The sequence below is a fragment of the Notothenia coriiceps genome, unplaced genomic scaffold, assembly GCF_000735185.1.
Source record: "Notothenia coriiceps isolate Sejong01 unplaced genomic scaffold, NC01 NC01_scaffold00020998, whole genome shotgun sequence".
In the NCBI taxonomy this organism is placed as follows: domain Eukaryota; kingdom Metazoa; phylum Chordata; class Actinopteri; order Perciformes; family Nototheniidae; genus Notothenia; species Notothenia coriiceps.
Genome location: NW_011353699.1, coordinates 82,785 through 95,408, shown reverse-complemented (window position 1 = coordinate 95,408; position 12,624 = coordinate 82,785). Strand labels below are relative to the sequence as shown.

Genomic DNA, 12,624 nt, shown 5'->3' with positions numbered 1-12,624 from the left:
GTGTTCTTTCTGATGTAAAGTCAAGGTTGTAACTGTTTGCAATGAAGTTGTGGGGCGCTGAACTGTTCCTTTGATTCTTTTGAATTATGATAGTAATTACTGGTCTTTCAAATTTGAAAGAGGGTGAGCAAGCATCTTGAGGAACGTTCATCATTAACTCCTCCAAAAAATATAGTTTATTTAATAATAACACTGAAGATGTGAATCATAACAGTGATTGACAGCTGATAGGAATAATATGATTGTTAATATTATCATATTCATACAGACACACATCGATGAGACAGTTAATTAATGTATTTATTGCAGCAGTCTGCATATTTGGTACCCCTGCTGGTCTAAGAGTTAAACCAACTCATTCAGTTAAAATTCATTAAATTACGTGTGCCACCTTATATATTTATATTTAAGGCTTTACTGATGTGCCACAACAATCTCACCTTATGTTATTGAGTTAAAATATCAATATTGTGGCTTTCCAAGTTAACATTGATTGATATGACTGCGATTAAATCAGAATATACTTCTGCCAGGGGATGCCACCCCTCAAATTCTCCTGCCACCCTCTTGCCACCCCATGAATATTTGTCTAGATCCGCCCCTGGCTGGTCTTCTCCATCAAGGAGAACCGTAGGGGGCAGTGGGTCGACATCCTCGAGGCAAAGAGATCTACCTCTGCCCTGCCAAAGAGACCCCAGATGCTGTGCACCACCTCTGGATGAAGCCGCCACTCCCCGGGTGGAGGCTTGTGACGGGGGAGGAAGTCGGCGACTTGGTTTGCTCTCTGGGTAGATACATTGAACCTTGCCTGGCCAGGCAATGGGCTGCCCAGGTCAGGAGAGTCTGGGACACCCACAGGGGGCGAGCGTTTTAGCCCGCAGCTCCGATCGAGACGATCACAAGGCTACAGGTAGCGATGAGCTTGAATAATCGAAATTGTAATAGGCTAGCTTGGCTTCTACTCATAAAGTAGTAACTTGTGCAGCGAGAAGATGAAAAAGGACTGAACTCGTTGACAACACCGGAACTTATGCCTTCCGGGGTCATACGAGGTCGCACATGACTTTGTTGACATAAATATTCGACCTGCGCATGCGCGAGACAGAAGATATCCAGTGCTAAGCACTGCCTCTGGCGGTCAGTAAGGATGAAATAGAAAGGGCGGCTGTGGCCAATAGGGTGGCTGTGGCGCAATAGGGCGGCTGTGGCGCAATAGGGCTAGGGCGGCTGTGGCGCAATAGGGCAGATGTGTCGCAGTGGACTAGTGTGTTGGTGTTTGGATCAGGGGAGCATATTTCAAACCCCACTGCAGTCAGCATGGCGTTGTGTCCCTGGGCAAGATACTTCACCCCAAATTGGTCCTGTGGGGATTACCCACAGTAAGTCGCTTTGGATAAAAGCGTCTAACAAGTAACATGTAATGTAATGGCTGAAATGTTTACTTTACTTTAATAAATTCTTATTATTTATCAAAAAGTCTAAGGTATTTTACTTCATAAGTGCTCTTTGATGCAGCTCCAGCTTCGATCAACATCGCATTAGGAGGGTGCAGCACTATATATTTTGCATTGAAGCCAGCTCTGAAATGCAGGCCAACATTCCTGTACCATTTCAGACTGGATGTTGTGTTCCAAAGTCTGAATATCTCAGATAATCAACAGGTGTTAAAATCCCAATTAAATTGTTAGTCTAATATGGACAAAGCTCATGCACATTTTAATTGACACCTCAAATATTTTGGCAGGAGTGAACATGCCAGATATCGGTTTATTATTTTCCTTGCTACATCGTCTCTATGTTCTCTATTGTCTCTTATTTTCTTTTCAGCTGATAAGTTTAGTATTGCGTTGTTAAGAAAGAGTTAGCCGCTGACTATCTACACTCCAAAACATTTGAAACGTTGACTTAAATAAATGTATTATGTAACCAGATAACACATAACTGTATTAGGTTAGTTAAAAGCAATTATATTAAGTTTAAATAAAAGACAATAGGTTTTACTTAACTCTATTGCGTTCAACTAATCTAGTACAAATATGTGGAACCAGTTGACATAGGGCAGGAATTTCACGAGGGCCACTTTGGCCTTGTGCCCTTAAAAATGATATCTGCCATAAGGCCACAGTGGCCTTGATGCCCTCTCTGACTAAGTTTTGTGGTTTAGCAGTCTGCCTCTTTTCTGACACGGCTTCAACACCAGCATATTTTGAAGGAGGAAAAAAAATCAGCGGTGCGCTTGATTTGAGCCTGGAATGCACCGCTCGGACGGTCTATGATGACAGTTGACATCAGTCTAGGACCTATCTCCGCCCACCCCCTCACGCGTCCGTGTGCGTAGGACGGTCTAGGACCTAGCTAGCTGATTCTCCGCTCAAGAAAAGGCTGAGGTGAGGTAAGGTTTTGTGATGATCCTGTTTGCCGTTAAGTTTTTCATTTGTCCAGCTTTAAGTGTAATTTTATGGATAACATTACTATTTCTTGCTCGTATGGTAATGCATAATTATAATATTTTGAAGTGTTTTTGTTACTACTTGGATAAGTTATGTTGCAGTTGTGTTCTTTTTTTATTATTATCTAGTGCAGGGGTCGGCAACCCCTGGCACGCGTGCCATCATTGGCACGCGGCAACGTAACCAGTGGCACACTAGGAATAAGTGGAATAAGTTTGCAAAATATTTAAATTAATTTTCGGATCCTGAACGCGAGACCGCCGCCAGAGCGCGTCTCCCCGTTACCTGCAGAAGGAAGCCATGCACGCAACGCAGCCCCGCTCTCCTTATCTCCAGGTGACTTTCTGCCGCTTTCCTCCGTGGTGCAGTGCTCATCGTCTCACCACGGAGGAAAGCACTATCACTAAATTGCAAGTACGCCATAAAGGAGCTGGGTGCCAGTGGCGATCTGCTCATCTCTCATCGAAATAATATGCCACAAAGGCCGGACTGGCCATCCAAGACCCGGAGTCGCTAGTAGGCAGAAGCAACAAGCTTCAGGTTCATACCCCACTTAGCTTAAATGACTGGAGAGCGAGAGGGAGCTGTCTTGAGGAGGACGCTGCGCCATTTATCTTAGGCCTGTTCTTCTGTGTTCCCCCACAAAATACATCACCGATCCTCTGTTTTCTGGCTTTCTCCCGTTTCACTTCCAGAACAATAAACACGTTCCCTCCCTGTCAGCTCTACCCATGCTCACAAACACACCACAAGGACCGCAAACCCCTGCTCTCTCTCCTCTTAAAGGGACAAGCGATCTCCATCTCAACTACTGCATGACCACTACATATCAATAACTGTGTGTTCTGGAGATCACAGAACCGGACCCGAATCGTCTTATTAATCATATGGCGTTAAAACCAATTATTTAAAGTGTGTTTGTTAAGATTCCGGCAATCATGTAAGCTAGGCCTGACAGGTCCACACACTGCCTTCCTTACACGCAGACAGCGACATCCCCGCCCTCCTGACTGAGATTAGTTAGACGGGCGTCAAGCTCATCCACCACACCCTTGATAATTCCGCACGATACGTTAGACATTGGCACACGCTGATAACATTTTTTTTTTTAAATGGCACTTCATATCAAAAAGGTTGCCGACCCCTGATCTAGTGCTAGGCAGTTAGCGCTGTGTTGTTAGCTGTCAAAGATAAGATGATGCTTAATAAATATATATAAAAGTATTGTAAATGCATATACAATCGTAGTCACTTCATATCGTATGTTAAATCATTGTTTTAATTTATGGCCTTGGTGCCCTGGCTTTTGGCCTTTGTGCCCTTAAAAAATTGACAACTCAAAAGGCCAAGTGGCCTTGCCCCTAAAATGACGAAATTCCAGGCCTGGACATAACACAATTTAATTAAAGTCAATGTTTAAGTTCAATGTACTGTCTTACTCAAACATCACCTCTAAAATACATAACAACTCTTGCTATATTTTTCTTCTTTTCTTTTTACCACATTATTAATGAGGTAGCATTGAAATGAATCTACATAATTATAACATTCCCACCATAAAGCTGCCCATTACAACTTCAACTTTTCAATGACAAGGTTAAAATTAAGAAAAACAAAACCTTGATTAAATAATAACAAATGTTCTAAAGCTTAGTTAAAACTACACTATATGTGTATGATAACTAACTAGCAACATTTCAAAACCCTTGCTTTGTTCCTTTTTTCACCTTCATCTTAGACAGTATCATCATTGGTCGGTGTGTCTTTTCCACTTCTACTCATGTCAAACTAAGTGGCCCAATCCTCTTTCTATGAATTGTTTTTGACTTTTGGTTTGAAATATAAAGCCCAGGGTCATGTTGATATTTGTATCTTATTTGAATAAAATCAACACAATATGATCCATTAGGAAGCACTTTGACTTTGATGTAATGTCAATTGCACAATCAGTGTTAAACCTGCTTTCATCAGGCTCATACTCCCAGATGGTAAGGCACACGAGGAGCACAATAGTCGCAGTGTGCTCTGCTCAACATCCCATAATACTTATTGTTTTGTATTGTACCACACACACACACACACACACACACACACACACACACACACACACACACACACACACACACACACACACACACACACACACACACACACACACACACACACATGGGATCTAAAGTATGTGTGGCAGTTATAGCTCAGATTCATAGAAATGGTGGGTTTAACTGAACTGGAAAGTGTTCACAGAACTTGCTAAATAAATGTTAAAGCATGCACATCCTCCAATATTTAGAGAGGTGATATATTAGTGTTTAAATACCATGTCTGGTGAATATTAAAATGTTCTAGTGTTGAAGTTCTAGTCTAAGTTGATATTATTGTATGGGATAAAAGGTTTGAAATGGCTTGGATAAACATCCTGCTCCTTTATTAGGTTCATCGAATAAACGGAATGAATTGATTGCCTCTCATCATAAGTCATCAAACTCTCTCTGAAAAACACTGATGTGTGCTTAGTGTATTTGAACTCGTGGTTAGATTTGCACCGCTTATTGGCTTCCCCAAATAACTAGATGAGAGCAAGTCCAAGTGGAGCACAATGCACAGCAAACAGCAGAGTGTGTGAACAGTCCAGGTGCGGCTCAGGCTTTTGTCGGAGTTTAAAAGGCAGCGATAAGCTGCGACACAGATGGCTTTCCTACATCATCCCCTTTTACTCATTCGTAGATTATTTCCTTTGTAATTTCCCCTATGATAGACCTTTATTTATTTGTGAAAAGTCATCAAACAATAGATATATCACTTTCCTTTAATAGTCATCTTTTGTAATGTGGTAAGGCGAGATGAGAGGAGGAAACAGAGCAGAGAATCTCAATTGTATCAGTTGAGAGAGCGTACAATTGATCCACTACATTGGCAATGATGCATCAGTGGGCCTTTTCACAATGTAATAAATAAAGGGATACAAAAACTGTACATTATAATTGTCTTAAATTCAAGAACTATTTGCAAATATGTTAGATATATTTTAAACATTATTTTGATGTTCAGGGTTATTGTATGGAACAATGGGAGTTCATAATTTATATGTGCTTTAGTATTGCACAATAAACAAGTACACTGATCCATATTTTTCTATTTGGAGGTACAGAGGGATTGATTCAATTATACTGTTGATAATATTATCCTATTAAACTTAATACAGTATAATCTCACAATGATCTGCATAAGGAAATAATTTCCACCAGCAGAGGGTAAATATTTGGTGCAAATGTAGTGATGGGCATTTGTCTGATGGTTCAAATGCGTCACCACTTCAGGGCGTGCTCTTCACAACAGGACCTATATAGTTCTGTGATCTCTGCCACAAGATACACAAAGCATCATTGCAGACAGCTGTTTCGCACAACAAATATAACCAAAAAGCTCTCATCTGAAAATAATAATGCAGCCTGAAGAATACAATCGCAGAGGTAATGCTAGCTTTCATTTCATTGTAATGACATGTTTTGTTGTGATGTTATATCTCACTGAAAATAATGATTAGCAAACAATAGTCAGAATAAAGATGTATTTCACTAGAAGTATCCTTGCAGCTGTTAAAGTGTCTGTTTCTGACCAGGTAAGGAGCTGGTGGACTACATCACACAGTATCTGGGCACCATCAGGGAGAGGAGGGTGATTCCAGATGTGAAGCCGGGCTACATGAGGGAGCTTCTTCCTGATACTGCGCCTGAGGAGCCGGAGGACTGGGAGAGCATCTTCAAGGATATCGAGAAAGTCATCATGCCAGGAGTAAGTTCCTACTGTCAAACATTATCATCAGAAGTCAGAAACGATGTCTCTGAAGCAAGTTCTGTCTCCTCTTCTCCCTCAGGTGGTTCACTGGCAGAGTCCTCATATGCACGCCTACTACCCCAGTCTGACCTCATGGCCCTCCATGCTTGGGGACATGCTGGCCGATGCCATTAACTGTGTTGGATTCACCTGGGTAAGGCAACAACTCACCTTCTACACTACCTCAAGACAACTAAGAAAACATATTACATTCGCGTTTTTCAATGGGTTTGCATGGTGATGTAATCATATGGATAGATATTGTGATACACAATGAGGTTTCTTAACTGGTAATAACAATCACCTCAGTTACAGTAGTTAAAGCAAACTATTGTCTTAATGGGATTAATCTGTATTTGCATGCATTATTTTAGCTTGAAACTGTTTCATTTCAGACTAAAGTTCTTAGAAACTTTTCATTTGTCATTTCTTTTTAAATCAGTAGTTTAAATAATAGGCTTTACCATGTGATTATTTTATATAGGCTATTTAATTACAGGAAAACATGCTATATCGTGATGTGTCTCTACATATAGATAGGAAATAACTAGGCATAGAAGATTTTTTCCAAATAGCCCAGCTCTGATTGAAGACATACAATAGAGTTTGTTGCTGGTTTTGAACAGGCCTCCAGCCCAGCATGTACTGAGTTGGAAATGAATGTGATGGACTGGTTGTGTAAAGCACTGGGACTCCCCTCCTTCTTCCTGCATCACCATCCTGACAGCAGAGGTGGAGGCATACTGCAGGTTTGAGAATACCCTGATCTGATTTTATTCAAACGCCAAACTTGAAAGTATTCTCTGCAGTAACTTTTTAAGTCTCTCTTCTGCCTGAACCTCCTGTTAGAGCACAGTCAGTGAGAGCACACTGGTCACTCTTCTGGCAGCCAGGAAAGACAAAATGTTGCAGCTGCGTCCTGACCTCGAGAAGGACGTGGACGACTCGGTGCTAAATTCAAGACTAGTGGCCTACGCTTCAGATCAGGTCAGTGTCCGTTTTTTCACCTCACCTGCTACTGCGGCAGGTCACTGAACGTTTCCACCGGCTCTCTCTGAAACCTATATTTAATCCCCTTTGAATTGTATCTGACACATAATGTGAGATATGGAATGCATTGTCTAACCTTAATCCCTCATTATTTTGAAATCAAGAATTTCATTGAATAACAAGTTACTTTTCCATAATTCAAGTAGAAATCTGTCTGCCACGGTGGAAGGTGACCTGAAATGTTTACTGCTTTTATAGGCTCATTCCTCGGTTGAGAAGGCAGGTCTGATCTCTCTGGTGAAGATCAGGTTTCTTCCCACTGATGATCAGTTGTCTCTGAGAGGAGACACTTTGAAACAAGCCATACAGGAAGACAGGAGGATGGGACTGGTCCCTTTCATGGTACGTAGACTGAAGGATGGGTGGGTATCATGGGGTGTTTAGGTGGAGATTTAGTGTTTACTAAATTATGTTTACCCTCGATGACCTTTTGTACAGTATGTTTAGGAATACTCACAAGTATTATAAGGGCTTGATTTTTATATAGAGTTGCTTCAACTATCTACACTAATGTGACAGTCATGGGACATTTAAAATAACAGCTACTTTCATGTTTTAAATATATTTTGCTAAAACACTTAGATATGTTTACCTCACTAGAATTTTGATAGAACGACTTCTAGTATTAAAGTAGATCTGTGGATGTATGTATTGAAACCTACAAATATCAAGTGGTATTCTTAAAACATAATTATGTACAATTTGGTTTGATAAAAACCTAGGTTTGTGTTTCAAATACAAAAAAAAACTGACATTGAAACTTTCATCTCATTGGTGGTTTTGTTTTCTCCTGTGTTCAGCTGTGTGCAACTTTGGGAACTACAGGAGTGTGTGCCTTTGACAATCTGTCTGAACTTGGACCAGTCTGTACGTCTTCAAATTCACTCCTAATAATATCTGTATAAAAAAATGTCTGTAAAGTCAAAACATTGAGTTGTCTTTTTGAGATGCGCGTGGACAGTACTTGTATTTTAATCTCTTCTACAGGTGCAGAAGAGGGAGTGTGGCTCCATGTTGATGCCGCGTACGCTGGCTCTGCATACTTCTGTCCTGAGCTGCGCTGGTCCCTGGAGGGCATTGATCTCGCTGACTCCTTTGTCTTCAACCCTTCCAAGTGGATGATGGTTCACTTTGACTGCACAGCTTTCTGGTGAGTAAGAGTGCTAAATACTTGTCTCAGTTCTTCAGAAATAATGGATGAAAAGCATGTTCTTTGTTGGATAATTCGTTTTTATTTTCTATAGCAATAGCAGATTTGTATACTTACATTATAGTGCAAAAGCCCAAATAAGAATCAACTTAATAGTACATTTAATTCAAACTATATGATAGATAAAAAAAAAAATTAATACTAAGTGAAGGATGCTTGTTTATTTGTTAATATGGGTTTACCTTGTTTTCTCAGGGTAAAAGATAAATATAAGCTCCAACAGACGTTCACTGTTGACCCTGTTTACCTCAGACATGAAAACTCACAGGCAGCCACAGACTTCATGGTAACATACTGTCTTGTATCACCTAATTACATTTCTATTTATTATAGTGAATCATTTCATATAAGGAAACCTTGTCTTTCTGTTCAGAATTGGCAAATTCCCCTCAGCCGACGTTTCCGTTCTCTGAAACTTTGGTTTGTTATGCGCTCCTTTGGCCTGAAAAACCTCCAGGCTCATATCAGACATGTAAGTGGCACTCAGTTATTTTAATGCAAATTATTGAAGGAATGAATATCCAATGTAATCAGATTATGAACATGTATTTATGTATGAAATACTAGGACATCCCAAAGCTTTTATTTGTCTTTCAATTATAGGATTTACATGTATATTTCTGTATTGCATCAGGGGATTGAGATGGCGAAGCTTTTGGAGTCTCACATTAGGAGTGACCCAAATTTCGAAGTTCCCGCTGAGAGGCACCTTGGCCTGGTGGTGTTCTGCCTAAAAGTAGGTGGCACAGATTTAAATTGTCTATGCAGTAAACTTTGTTGAGCAACATGTCTTTGACTTGCTAATCATTGTTGAAAGTAACATCTCATATAAAGGTCAGTTAATTTATAAGGAAATAAAGTCTTTCAAGAGCATGCTAGTCAAGGTCAGAGCAATATAGGAGATCATTAAAAGTGGCAACCTTGAAATTATTTCCTCTAAATGTTTGAGTTTAGTTGAGAGGTTTGGGTTTTTTGGCCTAGCAATATTTATGTATTTTTTATTCTAGGGGGGAAATGCTTTGACACAAGAGCTGCTGAGGAGACTGACGCGGTCAGGCACCATGTACCTGATCCCTGCAGACATTAACACCAAGCGCATCATCAGATTCACGGTGACCTCGCAGTTCACCACCGCAGAGGACATCCTTAAAGACTGGAGCATCATCTCCAAAACAGCTTCCACTCTCCTGGCTGAGACTCAGGCTCTGAACAATGGAGACCAACCAAAATCAGGGAGAGATGAGGTGATGGACGAATACCTCGACTCTGACATGCAGTCTGAGGGGAGCGAGGATGCTGTCTCCTGTCTTGAAAAGGCTGAGGTGGAGCTGTGGATTGACAAGGCCTGGAACAGATCCAGGAGACCAATGCGCTCTCTCAGCTGCAGCAGCGAGCCTCTGCCTTACAGTTGCAGGGGGCCACTGTCTGGCTACGACTTTGATACAAGGCCTAGTTTTAAAGATGATGCAGGCGCCCTCCCTAGCACGCCATCAACAGCAGGATCTGGTCCTATGTTTAAGATTACAGAGGTGCCTTCAAATCTCATGGATAAAAAGGTCCTAAAAAAGCTGACAAAGTTCTACAGCGTGCCCAGTTTCTGCAACCAGTGGGTGCAGTGTGGCCCGCACCAGCTCTGCTGCCCTGTAAAGGTTTCACAGACAACTACAAAAAACGTATCCTCCACCTGCAGAAGAATTAACTGTATGTCTTCTTCTCCTGTTGCTAACACTGCCCCCTCTACCAATCCACTGGAAACCACCACAGCACCTAAGCTTCTATAATGATCCTAAAAGCAGTTAAGTACAGTAGATTAGATACAGACAGTAATTCAGCTGTATTGAGCAATTTACTACTGTTCAGGCCGGGTGCTGTGCCAGCACTTTCAGTTCTTGGCAAATCTAAGATCACTGTATAACCATGTCAATGATTTGGGATTGCTTTACTCGGTACAATCATGTTTTTAATTTTCAATTAAATCCCTTAAAAATATTTCAGTACACAATATTCCCTTCAAGTAGCTCATGAAATGTGCTGTACATAAATGTTCAATGTGAATGCCATTTATCATTATTTGACATCCAGTATCACTTAAAATCTCAAAATCAAATGTATTATTTTGAGGTTCACAATCCAACAATAAACACTGTACTAATTCAGAGCCTGATTTTTCCATCTGTGATGGAGTTGAATATCTGCTGAGTCATGGGTACATAGTTGTTGTTGTCCTCCAGGTAGAACAGATGGTCACTGATGGCAGCCGGGTCAAAGCCCTCCTGTCCCAGCTTCACCTTCATTTGCTTAAACGTCCCAGTAACTACCACTGCATCCTGCCAGACAAACAGAGACATATTCAGACGAATCCATGAATTGTTATGTGTTATAAACGTATTCAGCAAGACTTTCCTTACCTGCAAGCGAACGAAGCGGGGTCTTGCGTAACTGGGGAGGAAGTTTTTGACGTGTTGATAGACAGCTTTGGTGTCAAAGTCCATGTTTTCTTTGAGCTTCACTGCTGCCATTCCAACTCGTCCCTCGTGTCCTTAAAAGTGAAGGAGAAAGTCAAATGACAACTTTAACAGGAGAAGATTATAAATGTCTCTCCGTTTTATAGAAGCACTTAATGGAAACAAATTACAAAAATTGTGTATGATTATTTTGAAATTCTATATAAATATAAATAGTCTAATGAATAAACAATCAAACACATTTAATGATCAGATGCAAGGCTTTAACTAACATTTCGTTTTTAGGAGTTACAGATTTTCAGCACCATAAATCCTTACTAACAAAGTGATTCTTACCTGGCACCTTCACACCATAGACATTAGCCTCCTCGACAAAGTCCAACATCAGCAAATGATCGGCCACCTCTGTCGTTGCTACATTTTCGCCTTTCCATCTTTATTCAGGGTCAATAAAACAAAGACAGTAAATGCATAACTTGACTGCTATGTTTTCATTTAGCACTGAAAAGTTGGTCATAATTTGCAAACAAACACAGAATTATAAAATTATAATTCAATGATGAATCTGAAATTATATTAGCTAAATTAAATGCTTTATAGGTATTGAATATAATACAATGTAATGTTGTGTCCACATATTTAATTAAGTTTGCAGAAGTAAAATGTAAAAGTTATGATATAATAGTTATTTTCCAACTAATTTACCAAGTCAAACACAGAATGAGTTTGTGAACCTTTTAGGGAGTGACATGTTCTACAAATGTCAACACATCTATTTGATATCTAAAGCTGTTCCTAGATGTTCCATTACCCGCTCAGCTCATCAACTTTGTTCAAACCACTCACCTGAAAGTGTCTCCAATTCGGTCTTGAAAGAAGACAAATCCCTCCTTGTCTATCTTTAGAAGGTCACCACTGTTAAAGTAGAGGTCTCCCTTCACAAACACATCTCTTAGCTTCTTCTTCTCTGTCTGCTGATGGTTCTTGGCGTAGCCACTGAAAGGAGTTCTTTCTTCGATCTTCCCCACAAACAACCCGGTCTCTCCTGTAAGAAGCACAGGATGTTTATTAGTAAGAGCTAGATTTCAAGACTCATAAAAATGCGGTTATCCTCCCCAACGCCTACCCCCCTCCGGGCATACGTCTCCCTACCCCCAGCGCGCGTACCCCGGAGCCACCACACATATAGGTCGTTATCATAAAAGACTACAATAAGATAGTACTTATGAGAAATATAAAGGAGTTACCAATCCTCCCCATATGGTATCCTTACTTTTTTTATATTGTTCTCTATTTTTTTGTTTTTTATTTTTTTGGTGTATAAAAATTCCCCCTCTGACCGCTGTCTTCAACCACCGACCTGATTATGAAAAACGCGGGTGACATATACATATATACATATATATCTCTCTCTCTACGTCATACTTAATTTTACAATCTTTATTCGTACAGAAATATATTTGATGATGAAATAAAAAGAGTGCAAAATAAGAAGGTTAACGTAAAATCTACCCTATATTCATGCGGGAGTATTTTTCATACTGTCCTTCTTTCTCCTCGGGCAGTTTTTAAGTTCCCTAAACAAAGCTTCGGGGTTCCAGTCTTTCTCCAG

At 40.4% G+C, this 12,624-nt stretch overlaps 2 protein-coding genes across 2 annotated transcripts; one reads left to right on the top strand and one right to left on the bottom strand.

Moving 5' to 3' along the window:
- The first annotated feature begins 5,846 nt into the window (after window positions 1–5,846).
- Window positions 5,847–10,343, top strand: hdc (histidine decarboxylase). The gene is made up of 12 exons (XM_010779945.1): window positions 5,847–5,923; window positions 6,073–6,245; window positions 6,328–6,441; window positions 6,914–7,036; window positions 7,137–7,274; window positions 7,536–7,679; window positions 8,138–8,204; window positions 8,325–8,487; window positions 8,743–8,833; window positions 8,921–9,019; window positions 9,182–9,283; window positions 9,555–10,343. Exons 1-12 carry the CDS (start codon window positions 5,896–5,898, stop codon window positions 10,326–10,328), a joined length of 2,016 nt encoding a protein of 671 aa, XP_010778247.1. The 5' UTR covers window positions 5,847–5,895; the 3' UTR covers window positions 10,329–10,343.
- An 8-nt stretch (window positions 10,344–10,351) lies between these two features.
- On the bottom strand, window positions 10,352–12,272 carry LOC104953030 (very long-chain acyl-CoA synthetase-like). The gene is made up of 5 exons (XM_010779946.1): window positions 12,260–12,272; window positions 11,859–12,057; window positions 11,349–11,446; window positions 10,956–11,086; window positions 10,352–10,874 (listed from the first exon to the last, which is right to left on the bottom strand). Exons 1-5 carry the CDS (start codon window positions 12,270–12,272, stop codon window positions 10,701–10,703), a joined length of 615 nt encoding a protein of 204 aa, XP_010778248.1. The 3' UTR covers window positions 10,352–10,700.
- Between the last annotated feature and the right edge of the window lie 352 nt (window positions 12,273–12,624).